A 16,136-nucleotide genomic window follows, 5' to 3' on the forward strand; every position below is an offset into this window, starting at 1 on the left:
GACATTGTGGAGAGGCTCCTGCTGGTCTCTTCTCACAGGTAATTGAAGGAAGAACAAGGGGGAATGGCCTCAAGCTGCAGCTGGGGAGGTTTAGATTGGACACTAGGAAAAAAAATTTTGTGGAGAGAGTGGTCAGGCACTGGAATGAGCTGCCCAGGGAGGTGGTGGAGTCACCCAGCCTGGATGTGGTGCTTAGGGATATGGTTCTAGATGAGTCTTGTAAAGTAGGGTTGTAGGTTGGACTTGGTGATCCTGAGGGGCTTTGCCAACCTGAATGTTTCTGTGTTTTATATGCTTATTGCTGGTGTGAACATATTCATGTGGCAAGTTTCCTCCCTGCAGGTTTGAATCAAAGTGTAAAACAAAGCGAAACAAAAAGAAAAACCCAACCCCCCAAAAAGTTCAAATCAGAGGTGATAACATTTAAACTATGTAACATCTTAGCTAATTTTAATTGTGGAAGTGGCTTCCTTAATTTCTGTTTCCTGGTAGCTCACAGCTTTCATAAACAATTTGTTTAATTTTGCCCAATTTACGTTTTAAACCATTTAAGATTGTTGGGAGCAAATGTCTGAGTTTGTCAGACTTTCTCAGAGCTCTGTATGATAGCTGGAAATGAAGTACTGACTGGCAGTGTAAAAAAATTGGTGAGATTCTGGTATGGGCTGTCCAGGGAGGTTGTGGATGCCTCTTCCCCAGGGATGTGGAAGGCCAGGTTGGATGAGACCTTAATCAGCTGAGTCGAGTTGAGGGGCATCCCTGCCCATGGTGGGGAGGTTGGAGTAGGTGTTGGCCAGGGTCTCTCTCAACCTAAGTCATTCTGTGATTCCATGAAATTGATTTCTATGAGCAAAGGAAGTATTTTTTCCATTCTTTTCAGTAGTTTTGTTAGGCAAGATTACCATCACACTTCAAATGACCCTATGGTAAAGAAAAAGAAGCATATCCCCCTGCCACAGCTTTTCTGTGCATCAGCAGTGAATAGGAATACTGATTATTGCATATTTGATGGTTATTACACATGTGATGGTTATTACATACTGCATACTTTATGATTATTACATATTTATGATAATTACACATTACTTGTTGAAGGGAAAGGCTGAGAGAGCTGAGTCTCTCTAGCTTAGAGAAGAGGAGACTGAGAGATGACCTCATTCATGTTTCTAAAGACGTGCAGGGCAGCGCTGGGAGGACAGAGGCAGGCTCTGCTCAGGGATGTCCAATGACAGGACAAGGGAAAGAGCTGTAAGCTGGAGTAGAGGAGGTGCCACTGGGACATAAGGAAAAACTTTTTCACTGTGAGGGTGACAGAACCCTGGGGCAGGCTGCCCAGAGAGGTCGTGGAGTCTCCTTCTCTGGAGATATTCCAAACCTGCCTGGATGCATTCCTGTGTGACCTGCTCTAGGTAATCCTGCTCTGGCAGGGAGGTTGGACTGGATGATCTTTTGAGGTCCCTTACAACATTCTGTGATTCTGGGATATGTTTCTTCTAGTGCGTGTATAAATTTCAGATAAACTTGGACCCTCAGTATGTGATTATTTTACATCACAAGGAAAAAATCCTGGGACCTAAGCATCATGACTGGAAGCAACATTCAGACAGAAATTGCATCTTTTTTATTAAGGCTTATTCAGCTTTAAAGTCTAATGAATACTTGGGACAAAAGATGCATTTATCAAAGAATCAGCATAGCCATTTAAGTTTTGAAGTCCTGGGATAAATATCTATAAAAGTCTTTGGAAATTCTCAAGTGAAATAAGAAAAGAATAGACATTATACATCAAATCTTTCTAAACAAGCAACCTAATTGTGCCAAAGTCCTTTGAAATGAGAGCCAGCTAGGCAAATCAAGCACAATCTCAAAGAAGTCAACATCTTCACTTCTTTGTTTTCCTTTGTCTATAAAGTGTATCACAGAATCACAGAATAGAATTACAGAATCAACCAAGTTGGAAGAGACCTCCAAGATCATCCAGTCCAACCTAGCACTCAGCCCTAGCCAGTCAACCAGACCATGGCACTAAGTGCCCCAGCCAGGCTTTGCTTCAACACCTCCAGGGATGGTGCCTCCACCACCTCCCTGGGCAGCCCATTCCAATGCCAATCACTCTCTCTGGTAAGAACTTCCTCCTAACATCCAACGTGAACCTCCCCTGCACAACTTGAGACTGTGTCCCCTTGTTCTGTTTCTGGTTGCCTGGCAGAAGAGACTGACTCTCACCTGGCTACAACCTCCCTTCAGGTAGTTGTAGCCAGCATCCTTAAAGGCAAACATCCATGCTGTAACCAGGAATAAACCAACCTTAGTCCAGCACCAGTATGTTCTCCTATTCAACCTAACACAACTTTAAAGGAAGAAGTGTAGTGTGAGGATTTTTAACAGTATAAAACTTGACTCAACTGTTCTGTGGCAGCATGGATTTGAACAGGTAAAGTACTCATGGAAACAAAGTGAAAGAGCCTAGATAAAATACTCTTGCAAAATGTTTTGCTGTGATGAGCCTTTTCTCATTCCAGCCATGTCATGGTTTATGATGTTCTGCACAAGACTCTTCTGTCCTGGAAGATTACAGAACAGAAGGTTTATGATGGTAGCTACAGAAGCCTAGCACGTCACTTGAGGTTTGAGTTTGAAGGCACTGAGGGATGCACTGACCTCTACACTCAGTGGAACAAAAATTCTGTGCTGCAAGAGTGGTCAGGAGCTGGATCGGGCTGCTGGGGAAGAGGTGGGGTCACTGTCCCTGGAGATCTTCGACAAATATGTGGGCATAGCACTTCAGGACATGGTTTAATTGCCTTGTGTTGACAGCTGGACTTGATCTTAGAGTTCTTTTGCAACCAAAGCAATTCCCTGATTCTTTGGTTTGGTGTCACATGTGGGACAGCAGCTGTGAACTGCAGAGAATGTCCTTCAGGGACTGTGTGGCTGTAGTCTGAATTCTGCAGGGAGGAGATACAGATTGGCTAAGAGAAGGTGTTCTGCAGGAACACCAGCATCAAGACCTTGTTAATCTCTGTGTGACTTACAGAAGGTGGGTTAACAAAACTGACACATGTGATACAATCCTGGTAGCTGCATCTTTTTGTGCTTTTTAACTGTCCTGGGCAAGCCACAAAGGGTCCTTTTACTTATCTGTTCCTGTAACATTCAGACTCAAGCATCCTGCATACTCCCTTGTTACTGGTGCCTATGTAATTTATTTTCTCTGGTCTACACCATGGCCTCTGAGTGTGCTTCTCTGTTACTGTTTTTATTCTCCTATGTCAGAAGCAGGACAGCAAGGATGTCATTTACAGACTGAAGCTGCTGTACTTGCTGCAAGGCTGGGGACTGTGTTTATATCATATGTCCCCTTTATCATTTGCATTCAAAGCTAGCAGGGACTGTCTGTTAGCATCTGGGCATGTAGTAACATTTGTAATTGGTCAGACAATAGGTTTCCAATGGTAATTCCTTCCAAACCAACAATAAAGTTGAGGATAAAGTGCATTTCTGATGCCCAGTGGCAGGCTAAAGATTATTATGTTAAAGGTCAGGCATAAAGTCACCTTTCAACATAAGAAAGAAGAGCTGAGCTTCAAAACAAATAGTCTGCATGTCTGTAAGAACAGATTCAGCAAGTGTCTATCAAAGGTAATTGCAACATGAGAGTTGTAGGTGATGCATTCCTATTCCATGTAGTGCACATTGGCTGCAAGCCGTGTGGAATCTTCTGGTCCCTGCTGAGCAGCAAGAGGGAAGCTGGTGGATCACTTTGCTGCCAGATGGGGCAATGGTAGAGCTTGCATGACACTGCTGATCTGCTTCCCTTCATTGATATTCTCCTCCTGTAAGAATGGCTACATTTATGCCTGTAGCAAAAATGATAAGTACAAGCCACAGGATTTCCTTCCCCCCCCCGCCCCGGTGAGATGTTTTTATGCCACTTGTCTGTGTTCCCTTCCCTGGGAATTATCTCATTATTCCCATGCAGCAAACCTGCTTCATCTTCAGGAGCTGCAGAACTGCTGGTCTATAAGCAAGGTGTTCTCCATCCCTTGTGTCCATCCCAAATCCTGCTAGCCCCATATCTTGCCCTGATTTTTGAAGGGAAAGGTGGGAAAGCACAGAATGGAAGCTATTGGGTGAGATACCACTGATCTCTAAATATGCAAACGTGCCTCAAAATTGTTTGCAGGTACTGTAGCTCACAAACCCACCCAATGCCACAGGAGTAATGTGTCATGCAGAGAAAGTTGAGAGGGCAATGCAAAAACACATGGCCAAGGGATCTCCTCCTCCTGGAGTTTGCTGTTCCTGTCCCAATGTGACATGTCATTTGGATTCAACTAGACTCCAAGTGTGAGAAGGAAGAGCACAGGCTGGTTTTACTGCCATGTTATTTCCCTCTGTAATCCTTCTCCTTTCTGAACATAGGAAACATAATTCAGCCTTTAACCTGCTCTCTCTGTTGCTTTGCCCTCCTTTGTCGATACTGTTGTTATTGTTAGCCTAATTAATGACATCATTATGTTTTGAAGCCATCCAGAACAAACAACAAATAAAAAATCTCTGCAACAGGCTTCATGTAACTGACTGAAATGCATTCAGTTTTGCTGCTGTCAGAAGTGGGAAGTGTTACGTTGCCTACAAAGTAAAAGGAGCACTTTCCCAGGTTTTTTTCCTTCTGTTTTTTGGCCAGAGAATGCAATTTATAGCTCTGGCTAGACAATGGCCCCCTCAGTGGCAAAGGCTCATTTCAGAGACAATAGATGTCCTAACTCTGTCACCGTGGCCACATCAAACCATTATTATGGCTGGAAGCCAAGGGGAGAAAATGACTTCTGTTTTATTATTGCTTTTCTATGTGGTCCCTGTAAGTTGGCAATGTTCTTTCAAATGTGATTTTGCAAATCTTAAAATGCAACATATTATATTGTATTATTAACCTTGTATTTCATATCCCTTTGATATGATTCCTTTGCAAATGCTTGAAGTCTACCCAGATCTGGCAGGTAGCTTTAAATGTGTGCTACAAAGAAACCTTAAATAATACAGCTACCAGAAAGGTGTTTTTTTTCCCCTCTTACCCAGGTATTCACTCTGCTGGCATATATCATCTTTAAGGGAAATGTTTTGTTTGTGTTCTACAAGTAATGTTTTCTGTTTCTTCCTTTATTATTGTCAGACAACCCACAAAGAAATTAAATTTTTCTTCAGATTATTTTTTGAATGGTTATGCAAATATCTATGAAGAGTGTGAAGGGGAATTTTGTGTGTTCTTTTTTGTTTAGGCACCTTTGTTACTAAAGTAACAGCTACAGATGCAGATGATCCAGTTTATGGAAACAGTGCCAAACTGGTTTACAGCATTCTGGAAGGACAGCCTTACTTTTCCATTGAGCCACATACAGGTAGGTGACTCTGACTCTGAATCCCATTTACACTTTAAACAGGGGGTTAAAGGTAGATATCTGTCTGTATTACCAAGTTGTAACCCATGCCTCACTTTAACTCTGCCAGAGACTGGTCATGGGAAAAGACAAAGTTCTGTAGCAATGATAACGTAAGGAGTGGTGATGCTGATACAGCAGAAGCTGCTGAAGCAAATCTGAGGGTAGTGGAAGTTCCATGTGACTTAGACCTGATTAGGGGTTGAAAGCCTTGTCCTGAGAAATTTAATGAGCACAAGAGAATATTCAGTGTGAGATAGAGTGTTTCCAGTTGAAGGAAGTACCAGTTTAGCTTGAGAATATTCATGAATATGTTGTGTGGTTTCATTACAAACTCTTTTTCTTTCTGGGTTGGGTGGGTCGGAGGAAAGAAAGAACACGATGCTGTGCTTGGTATAAGGTTCTGTCAGTGTGCATTTAGGATGAGTTTATTTCTCTCTGGCTTTAAAGGCTTGAAAGTCATGTGAAAGAAGCCCCAATAAATCCATTCCCTCTTGTTCTCTCTACCTCCATCATACTTACAGGGAATTTGTTTTGAGAAGTGTTTCTAAAGTGATTCGCTCTCATGTCTTATATTCCTTCACCTGTTACTGGAAGCTGTTTTTAATCACTGAGAGTCAAGCAGCTGTGGTCTCATGAAGAGAAGAAAAGTGTAACTCATTTTAAAGTGTACAAAACCCCACCTGAGTTTGTATCACCATAAAGAAAGGAGTAAAGCCCCCTACCTCACACAAATGAAGAGAATTATGAAAGAAATGGTAGGGGAAATTATAAGAGGATGCTTTTTGATAGCTCAAGCATGCTAACTTTTCTCACTGTCATTAAAAAGAGTACTCTTGGATTTTTTCAAGTCCAAAAGTTCTTTACAGGTTTCTGATGAGATAGCATAAGAAAAAATATTTCCTTTCCTTAGAAATGTCCCAGTGTGGGGGTTAAATAGTATCAGCTGATAAATGTTAATAGATAGATGGATTCATCCATTCAAGCATTTTGCTCTGGTTGGAGGATGGCTGTGCTGAAGGTGAAACCAATTTCTGGATCAAGATTCAGTGTTTTATTTGGTGCCTTTACAAACACAGTTCTAGCACAGCACAACAGGAGCACAGTACCTTGTTTAAAAAATGACTACATCAGGAGACAGTTATTAGTGAAGCTCCTTGGTTCATGCTGGCTGATTTCTCATAAGTCACGTGGAAATGAGACCATGAGCAGACCTCTGGCCATCGAGTATCCAAATATATGACTTGATTTTATTTACTACCAAAAATTATTGCCTGGAATAATGACTGGAGTTAGCTGTCTTAATTAGAGGGGGATTAGCTGCAAGATCCTCCTCGGTTTCTACTAGGGAATGTTGGTGCGGTAGCATGGGAACTCATCAGTGTATTCCTTACCTGCACACATTTTTCATTTCATCCACACAAAAATAGCCTGCAAGGAATATTCTAAAGGTAGAAAAATGTTTTGTTTTGCTCAGCTTTAGTATTTGTGCTGCATTAATACTTTATGCTTAATGCAAGGAAGTAACTCTTCTTCACCTAGCAAGGTGATTTCCATCATCACGAAAAAAAAACCAGTGCTTTTTGGTGAAACCTGCAAATCATGATTTTTTGGTAGCATTACACCCCCCCTCCTACCTTCATTTCCAGTTACAGATATTTCTTTGAGTAGCAGTTTCATTGTCATGTTAGTTTCTACAGGGAATGTAATCATAAAGAATTCAACTGTGGCTTCGCATCATGGAGCGGAGCTGCTTTGGAATGAGGAAGTAGTTTCACATTCTCCACTTCTCTAGATCTAGGGAGGCCATCAATTATCTTCTTCTCTAAACCATTACAAATGATTGAGCTTATGTGTGGAGAGTGTCCTCTGTTTCTTTGTCATCTCTTCCTGACCTTCATCTGCAATGTAACAACCATACACTTGCAGCTACCCACCACAGAATCGTAGAATGGTTTAGGTTGGAAAGGACCTCAAAGCTCATCCAGTTCTAACCCCCTGCCATAGGCAGGGACACCTCCCACTAGAGCAGGTCACTCAAGGCCTCATCCAGCCTGGCCTTGAACACCTCCAGGGAGATTGTGGAGCACAGAATCACTGAACGTGATCACATTCAAAGATCACGTTCAATGATTCTGTGCTCCACAACCTCCCTGGGCAACCTGTTCCAGTGTCTCACCACCCTCACTGTAAAGAACTTCTTCATAACATCCAGTTTAAATCTTCCCTCTTCCAGTTTAAACCCATTACCCCTTGTCCTGTCATTACAAGACCTTGTAAATAGTTCCTCCCCAGCCCTCCTGTAGCCCCCTTCAGATACTGGAGGGCCACTGCAAGGTCTCCTCAAAGCCTTCTCCAGACTGAAGAGTCCCAACTCTTGTAGCCTATCCTCATAGCTGAGGTGCTCCAGCCCTCTGAGCGTCTTCATGGCCCTCCTCTGGAGTCTGTTAAATCCAGAGAGTATGCAGGTGTTTCTGTGGTGTTAGATGGACCTATCCATTGCTTGTACTGTTTTAAAATGTGAAAAATTTGTTCCTGTGTCTGAGATTTGTCTCAAAGAACTCTTCAGTCATACTTGAGGAGGGCAGATTTAGACTGGATATCAGGGAAAAGATGTTTACAGTGGGGGTGGTGAGACACTGGCACAGGTTGCCCAAGGGAGGCTGTGAGTGTTCCTTTGCTGGAGGTGTTCAAGGCCAGGCTGGATGAAGCCTTGGGCACCCTGGGCTAGTGGAAGGTGTCCTCTGCCCATGGCAGCGGTGTTTGAAGGAGATGATCTTTAAGGTCCCTTTCAACCCAACCCATTCTATAAATCTATAGAATATTAAAAGGTGTAGAGCCCTCCAGCATACATTTGTTTTGGATATGTAAACAATAAATACAGATAAAAGTCTAGTCATTAAGGAAAGCAGACATAGGTAGTCATGTAGAAAATGCAGCTGCACATTATACAGGGTGAAGCAAATTGCTCTGAAAGCCAAGAGCCTTACAGTTCTCTTCTGAAGGGAAATGTTGATTTCAGGAAGTATGGAGCTATGTAGCAGATTTGCTTGGTAACGGCAGAGTTTTAGAGTGAGAGGATGATAATGTTGATTATATACCAGAGAGAGCTTTTACATGCACTCTCAAAATGCCAATAATATTATTCTAAGATAGCTACAATTTTGCAGTAGCTTGTGGCACTCTGTATTCCAACTTCTAGAGGTAGTGGTGCGTGAACACACACACGAGTTGAGCTGCTCTTTAATTTGGACAGTAGTGCTGTTGCCAGGGACAGATAGAGTGGAAGGTGCATTCTAACAAAAAGAAGAGTTCCAAAGCAAAAAAAAGTACATTTGAGTACATCTTTCTCCAGCCTCAGCAATGTGTGTCAGCACAATGAGTGTTTCCTCTCGGTTACTAAGCCAGGGAAATCCTTTACCTTGCATGTTTGTGTGTGGTACTCCAGAACCTCAGTGAAAGCTGTCATGTGGAAAGATCCACAGATTCACAGAGTGCATCAGGTTGGAATGGACCCTCGAAAGTCTTCATGTCCAACCCCCCTGCAGTCAGCAGGGACACCTCCAATTAGATAAGCTGCCCAGGGCCACATCAAGTCCAATCTTGGATGTCTCCAGGAGCAGGGCCTCAAACACATCCCTGGGCAACCTGTTCCAGTGTTTTACCAGTGTCACGTAAAAGACTTCATTTTAATGTCCAACCTGAATCTCCCCTCTCCAGTTTCAAACTGTTGCCTCTAATATTCTCTGTAAAGAAGACATGAAGAACAGAGACATGTAGGGCAATCTGGGCATGGAGGAATCCAGTTAAGCAGCAATTGAATTGGTGTTTTGAACCAAGGCATGAGCCTAGGGAGCAAATCAGCTGACCAGAGAGAGAGAGAGAGCACAGCACAGGCAGATGTAAATAGCCAAAGCCAAGGTCTTAACTCCTGTAAGCCTCCAAATGCTCTTGTGTCGACATACAAAATATAGCAGAAGAGGCAGCTATAGCAGTGCCTTAGCTAAACCAAGCCAGCTCCTGTGCCTTTCCCAAAAGGGAGCCATTGCTTTAGGAAATAACTGTGTGGAAGGCATCTGCTTCAGAAGGTAAATACTATATAAAATTCACAAGAGTGTATCAGATATTCTCCAAAGAACAGCTGCTTAGAGCTGATCTACTTACTGTTCACTAGATAACTGTCCTCTTACTAACTGTATTTACTAGAAATTGAGACTAGAGTTAGATCTGTGCAGCTGCCAGCATTAGGACAGCCATAGCTAGGCTTCACTGCCTATATTTTTGTTGTTTCCTGGCTGACACCAAAGATTGTCTGTCTTGCTGCTTTGTTTTAGTGGTAGGCTGGGCTGATCATCAGAAGTAATCCTAATTGTGCCTCTCAGTTCCTCTCTTTTCCGTAGCACTCTGAACAAAAAGAGGGAGCAAAGGTGTAGGATGTGGCTTCATGCCTGCTGTGAAAAGCATTGCTGCACCTGAGGGTAAACATGAGGAAAGCAGTTGCTTAAACTTCTGCTGTTTTGTTGCTGCAAACTTGACATTAACTAGGTGCAGTCCTTATCTGAATCACACTCTTGGTTGAAATTCTGACATTACTCTCAACCTCCTCACTGAAACAATTCTATAATGCTGGGTGCACAGAAATAAGTACTGGTAAGTGACCCATAAAACAATAATTTTCCATTACCTTAGATGAAAAATGCATATGCTTCTGCAGTTCTAGCTCCTAACTTCTTCTGTATGAGCTACAGACACATGAACAAAGGTAATTTAGAAGTTATTTTTCACTCAGTGCTCTGAATATGGCTTAGGGTAAATGCTTTTTTGATGGCTCGCTCTGAATATCTTTTGCCTTTCATGGGTGAATTTTAATATGACCACTGGTTTGTTGGCTAGAGAGTAACTATAAATAATACATTACCAAGGAGCAGATTCAGATTCACTATGAGAGGCTCAACTTACGCTATGGTGACATCAGATGAGCAATGAAACTCAGGTTGGGCTAAAATATAGTCCCTAAATCATTATTGTTGCATCTAACTGACATCAGGTTTGCTGCCTACTGTGTGTTATTTGTAAAGGAAAGCAAGTTGTGTGGGTTCTCTCACAGTCCAAATAATGGCAGTCAGAATGCTGGGGAAGGGGATTCCTTAAGACTGCTAAAAGTAGGTAAAGTACTTTTCCCCCTTTTAAGCTTTATTTAAGGATATTAAGACACGATTGCCAGCTTTAAAATAAGATTGTCATAACGGGATGTAATGTGAAGTGACACTGTTCTGCAATACAGGAGTGGCAGAGGAAATACATTTGCAGCTGTGCCTGACTTATTTACATTCCACCTGAACTTAAATAATGTCACTCCTACACAAACCTGAGATGCAGCTACACAAATTACTCCAAACACCCTGCTGCACTGGCAAACACACTGTGTTATTCAAGCACAAACTCTTAAAGCTGTGAAGCAAAAGTAGATTTTGAACGCTGCCGACTTGGATATGGTCGTTTGATACAAAGCCAAAGTTGGAGTTAGTCAAGCTGCTCTGAAGAGAAGGGTCAGGAGACCTAGAAAAAGAAAGGCTCTCCTAATAGAACATGGATACATCTTTGGAGAGTGAATAATTGATTTTTATATTTTTTTCCCTGTACCTAGCTTTAACTTTGAGGTGAAAGTGCACATGCTTTAATCAACAGAGCTTTTAATGATTTAGAATATGGCCCTCTCTGGACCGCAGTGCTGAACCCTGTGGTTCTGAAATCAGCACATAAATGAGTAGGCCTAGGAGGAATGGAAATGGCATACAGCAGAAGTCAGGTTTGAATCTTTTATTTCAATTTGCAGCCTGTATTATCTTACTCTGTCTAGACCTTGAAATAGAGCCCAGCAGAATAAAAAGCAAGTAAGCTAGCGAGAGGATAAACGACAGCAACTTCTGAGTTACGGTTTTGTGATGCTACAGACAATTTCTTCTAGCTGATTGTTAATGTTCAGTTTATTAGTCATGGCGTATATCAGTGACAGCCCAAGCTGCCCTCAGAATATTGTGTGTAGCCCTGATGAGACCTGGCATCATAAAAAACCTACCAATGTGCTGAAGAAAGTTCAAAGCAGGGTAGCTGGGGTGAGGAGAATATTACTTATAATGAAAGATTGATTAAACTTAATTTGTATAAACTGGGTAAGAGGTGATTAAAGGAGGATATGAAATCACTGCACAAATATTTGAGAGGTGTTAATAAAAGAGAGGCGCAGGGACTGTTTCTGTAATGACTCATGGTGAAGTGACAAGGTAGCTTTTTCAAAAGAGAGGAGATGGGAAAACAATTTGGATACAGGAAATAATCTGCAGCTGTAAGGGGAAAGTAATGAGCTGCTAGGAACAGAACTAACTCATGTTAAACAGAGCTTTTCTAAATAGTTCAGTGTCTAAATAGTTCAAATTTAAACCCTCGTGGAGTTAGGGAAAGAAGGTGTTCAACATTGGTCTGTCTGGACTGAACCACTGTTTTCTAGCTCATGTTCTTAACTAGTGCTGCTGTGAGAGCCTTGCCAGTTAAAACAGATTAAACATAACTCACGTTTTAACTGAAATCACTTTCAAAGGCATGACAAAGTGGGCTGAGTAGATGCTCTTCTGTCTCAGCAAGTGAGGTGTAGGAACTCGGTTCCCAGAGGAGAAGGCAGGTGTGTGTAGCAGCATCCAGAAGGTGGGCCCGTGCATCCTGGAGAGCAGCATTCCCAAGGTAGCACACCTGGCTCCAGCACACCTAAGGATTTCTGGTCGCTTCTGTTACAGCACCTTCAGCTCTGTCTTGACAGCATTTGATGCACTTAGGCTCGGTGCTGAAAATAGAGTATGTTTTCATTCAAAGCAGTAGAAGCCTTATCTTGTCATTATGTCCTAAGTAGGCTGTGTAACCTTAGGAGTTGCGCTGAGGCGTCTGTACAGAGCTGCTTTGGTGATTCTGAGAGTTGTCTTGGTGACAGCCCATTAGGAAAGAGAGTTGTACTGACAAACTGCTAGTGCAGCAGACCTGAGGGTCAGTCCTACAGTTCTGGCTTTTTACTTACAAGTACAAAGTCTAACTATTATGGCTAAGGTATGTAGGATTAGGTCCCTCACTAGCAGCAAGAGCTGTCTTTTCTGATTAATAAAGACAGAGACGTTTGAAAACAGTTCTGACGGTCTGTAGTTGGTAGGGATAAGTGGCTTAAGATCAGGACAGATTGGCATTCAGAAAAAAAATGCCAGTGAAGTGATTTCTGCTTCTAGAGTTTATCTAATAACAGTAGGAACACATATTTCTTGCATTTCAGGGCAATACCTCTATCATTTTTGAGATAGTTAGGACTTAACCATTTTCCTCATGCTGAGTAGGAAAACAGGGGCTGTGTATCTAAATAATGTTGTGCTTCAAGAGGCTGAATTAGAGGAATTTGAGCTACACAGCTAGAGCTGGAAAGCATCTGAAAAAGAACCCAAGGCTACTGTCTGTAAAGTGTCTTGTATAATTGTAGGTATTAGAGGATCATTACAACTAAACTCCTAAGGAAGCAAGGTCATAAATGCAGTGCAGAATGTTTATTTACTGCATTCATGCTCGGCTGGTGACAGGATGATCCTTTCACTGTGCCAGTGAAAGTAGGTCCCAGGGAAAAGGGAACAGCTGTTTAGCAGAGGTGAAAGCTTTTTACCCATACTACAAAACCCAGATACAATTTCATCCGAATTAATAAGGCAGAATTATGAGAGGTGTGGTGTGGTTGTATCCTAGGTTGTATCTTCAAGCAGTATCCATGTCAGTGAAAGAGAGGTAGCGTTAATTTCAGCAGATGGGAAGCTTGCAAAGTCCACTTCAGAACAAATTCAGATAAGTTAAAGTAAGGTGGGATGGAAAACAAAGTAGATTACACAAGAAACAAGTGACTTAGTAAGGCAATGATCAACCTTCATCTGGCAGTTCAACAGAAAGTCAGGCAGTGCCACCCTGCTCATACCAATTGGAAACATAAACACTTAGAATAACGACAGTATCACAGTATCACCAAGGTTGGAAGAGACCTCACAGATCATCAAGTCCAACCCTTTACCACAGAGCTCAAGGCCAGACCATGGCACCAAGTGCCACGTCCAGTCCTGCCTTGAACAGCTCCAGGGATGGCAACTCCACCACCTCCCCGGGCAGCCCATTCCAGTGTCCAATGACTCTCTCAGTGAAGAACTTTCTCCTCACCTCCAGCCTAAATTTCCCCTGGCTTGAGGCTGTGTCCTCTGTTCTGTTGCTGGCCACCTGAGAGAAGAGAGCAACCTCCTCCTGGCCACAACCACCCCTCAGGTAGCTGTAGACAGCAATAAGGTCACCCCTAAGCCTCCTCTTCTCCAGGCTAAGCAATCCCAGCTCCCTCAGCCTCTCCTCGTAGGGCTGTGCTCAAGGCTCACACTGTTAGCTTCTCTCTTAAAACTACAAAACTAGCACAGAATTGCTCCACGTAAAATGGCATCACTTGTTCCATTCCTCACCAGATTGGTTTTTCCCTCACCTGATTATTTTCACTCTGGTGAATATCTTTGATTTGAAATACATCTGCATCTGAATGTAGTTCGGGCAACTCCTGCAATGGATAATTTTAGCCAACTTTGATTTTCTTCTCTTGCTAAATAAAATTCTAAGGGCTTAGAAGTAAATAAGAAATGGAATATTTGGCAATTTGTGTTAAAAATACGATGATTTTTTATGAAGGGTAAATTGAATTGAAGATAATATTCCTATATCACATCAAAGTGGTTTTCCTTTTCAGGAAAGTTAGTTGTGATCTATTAAGGGTTTTTTAGAAGTTATTGTACAGGGTTTCTACAGCTCTCCAAGGGAACCTTTTTTTATGGACTGCTAAAGCAGCACTGAAGTCAGTGTGTTGCATGGGAATACAGAGAATGCATCTCTCAGCCCTCTGAAGAAATTACAAGATTGATTTTTCAGGAGTTTGGGTCATAAATGACTGTTACACTTAATAGGAATCTCCACCAAGATTTTATCATGGAAGGAAGATCAAAGCAATTACTTAGCTCTTCCAAACTGAAGAGGAGGAAGTTCCAAAGTCTGAGAGTTGAAATAGCATGAAGTCTTCATCAAAACATGTGAGATGAATAAGATGCTTAAGAAAGGCTTCTCAGGGCCAGTTTCCAGTTTTGTGTAGTGGTTGCTTGGTCTCGTTCCATCTTTTCCATTATTACTATCTGCGTTTTTACAGTGTTATGATAAAGAGATCCTTAAAAGAATGGAGAGCAATGTGAGAAGCAAAACACAGATCCTTGTTTTTCCTCTTCTTTCTCTTCATCAGCTACAGCCTCTAAGACGTTGCTTCTTTCCCCCTGATCTCTTTGTTTGGTGTGAGACAGCGTCTATTCTTCCAAATAGGATTTTGGAAGCAGTCCACAGGGGTGCATTTGAACCGATTCAAGTCGTGAGGCAGAGTGTGCAGATTGCTCAGCGTGTGCGTTTAGGACCGCCGTAAAAGCAAATCCCCTTCTGCAGCTGTTTGATTTGCTGTTGAGCAGTGTGACACCAGTGGCTGCCTAGGAAAAGCAACTCAGCCAAATGGAAAAAGAGAAACAAAACAGCAAGGTGCTTCCAGTATCCAGGGAAGGGCAACTGACATCAGCTACCTGCACCTGAGTAAGGCATTGGACTCTGTGCCACAGGGCAGCCTTGTCACCAAACTGGGAACACACAGACTGGGTGGGTGCAGCACTGCTGGGCAAGGAATGGGCTGGGTGGTGGCAGGCAGAGAGTGGTGGTCAAGGGCACAATGTCCACCTGGAGAGCAGTGCCAAGAGACTCCCTCAGGGGTGAGTGCTGGCACCAGTGCTGGTTAACATCTTTGTCAGTGAGAGAAGAATCGAATGCACTCTCAGCAAGTGTGCAGATGGCACCAAGCTGTGTGGCACAATCGACTTGCTAGAGGGCAGGGATCCATCCAGAGGCACCTGGACAGGCTGGAGTAGTGTTCCCAGGCCGAGCTCAGGACATTCAACAAGGCCAAGTGTAAGGTCCTGCACGTGGGTGGGCACAGTCCCAAGCACAGCTCCAGGCTGGGTGGGGAATGGCTGAGAGCAGCCCTGAGGAACAGGCCCTGGGGGTCTGGGCTGATGCAAAGCTCCACAGGAGCCTGCAGTGTGAGTGCAGCCCAGACACAACCCTGTGCTGGGCTGCAGCCAGAGCAGTGTGGGCACAGGGCAAGGGAGGGGATTCTGCCCCTTGGCTCTGCTCTCCTCACACCCCACCTGCAGTCCTGGGGGCAGCTCTGGAGCCCCCAGCACAAGCAGGACATGGAAGTGTTGGAGGCAGTGCAGAGGAGGCCACCAAGATGCTGAGAGGGCTGCAGCAGCTCTGCTGTGAGGACAGGCTGAGAGAGTTGGGGCTGTGCAGCCTGGAGAGGAGAAGGCTTGGAGGAGACCTTGGAGTGGCCTTGCAGGATCCGCAGGGGCCTACGGGAAGGCCGGGGATGAACTATTGACCAGGTCCTGTCATGACAGGAGGAGGGGTAATGGGATTAAGCTGGCAGAGGGGAGATTCAAAGTAGCTGTTAGGAAAGGGTTCTTTGCAGTGAGGGTGGTGAGACACTGGCACAGGTTGCCCAGGGAGGCTGTGGCTGCTCCCTGCCTGGAGGAGTTCAAGGCCAGGCTGGATGAGGCCTTGCGC

The 16,136-nt window shown here is 43.4% G+C and overlaps 1 protein-coding gene across 3 annotated transcripts in view; it reads left to right on the forward strand.

The window, feature by feature from the left end:
* The window catches only part of CDH8 (cadherin 8), a 169,721-nt gene that overhangs the window by 70,987 nt on the left and 82,598 nt on the right, over positions 1 to 16,136 (forward strand). For all 3 annotated transcript variants that reach the window (XM_064159940.1, XM_064159941.1, XM_064159942.1), the window contains exon 3: positions 5,283 to 5,402. In XM_064159940.1, the coding sequence (XP_064016010.1) occupies positions 5,283 to 5,402 (120 nt within the window). The remainder of the gene's footprint in view (positions 1 to 5,282; positions 5,403 to 16,136) is intronic.

Source organism: Pogoniulus pusillus, chromosome 20 (assembly GCF_015220805.1).
Source record: "Pogoniulus pusillus isolate bPogPus1 chromosome 20, bPogPus1.pri, whole genome shotgun sequence".
In the NCBI taxonomy this organism is placed as follows: Eukaryota; Metazoa; Chordata; class Aves; order Piciformes; family Lybiidae; genus Pogoniulus; species Pogoniulus pusillus.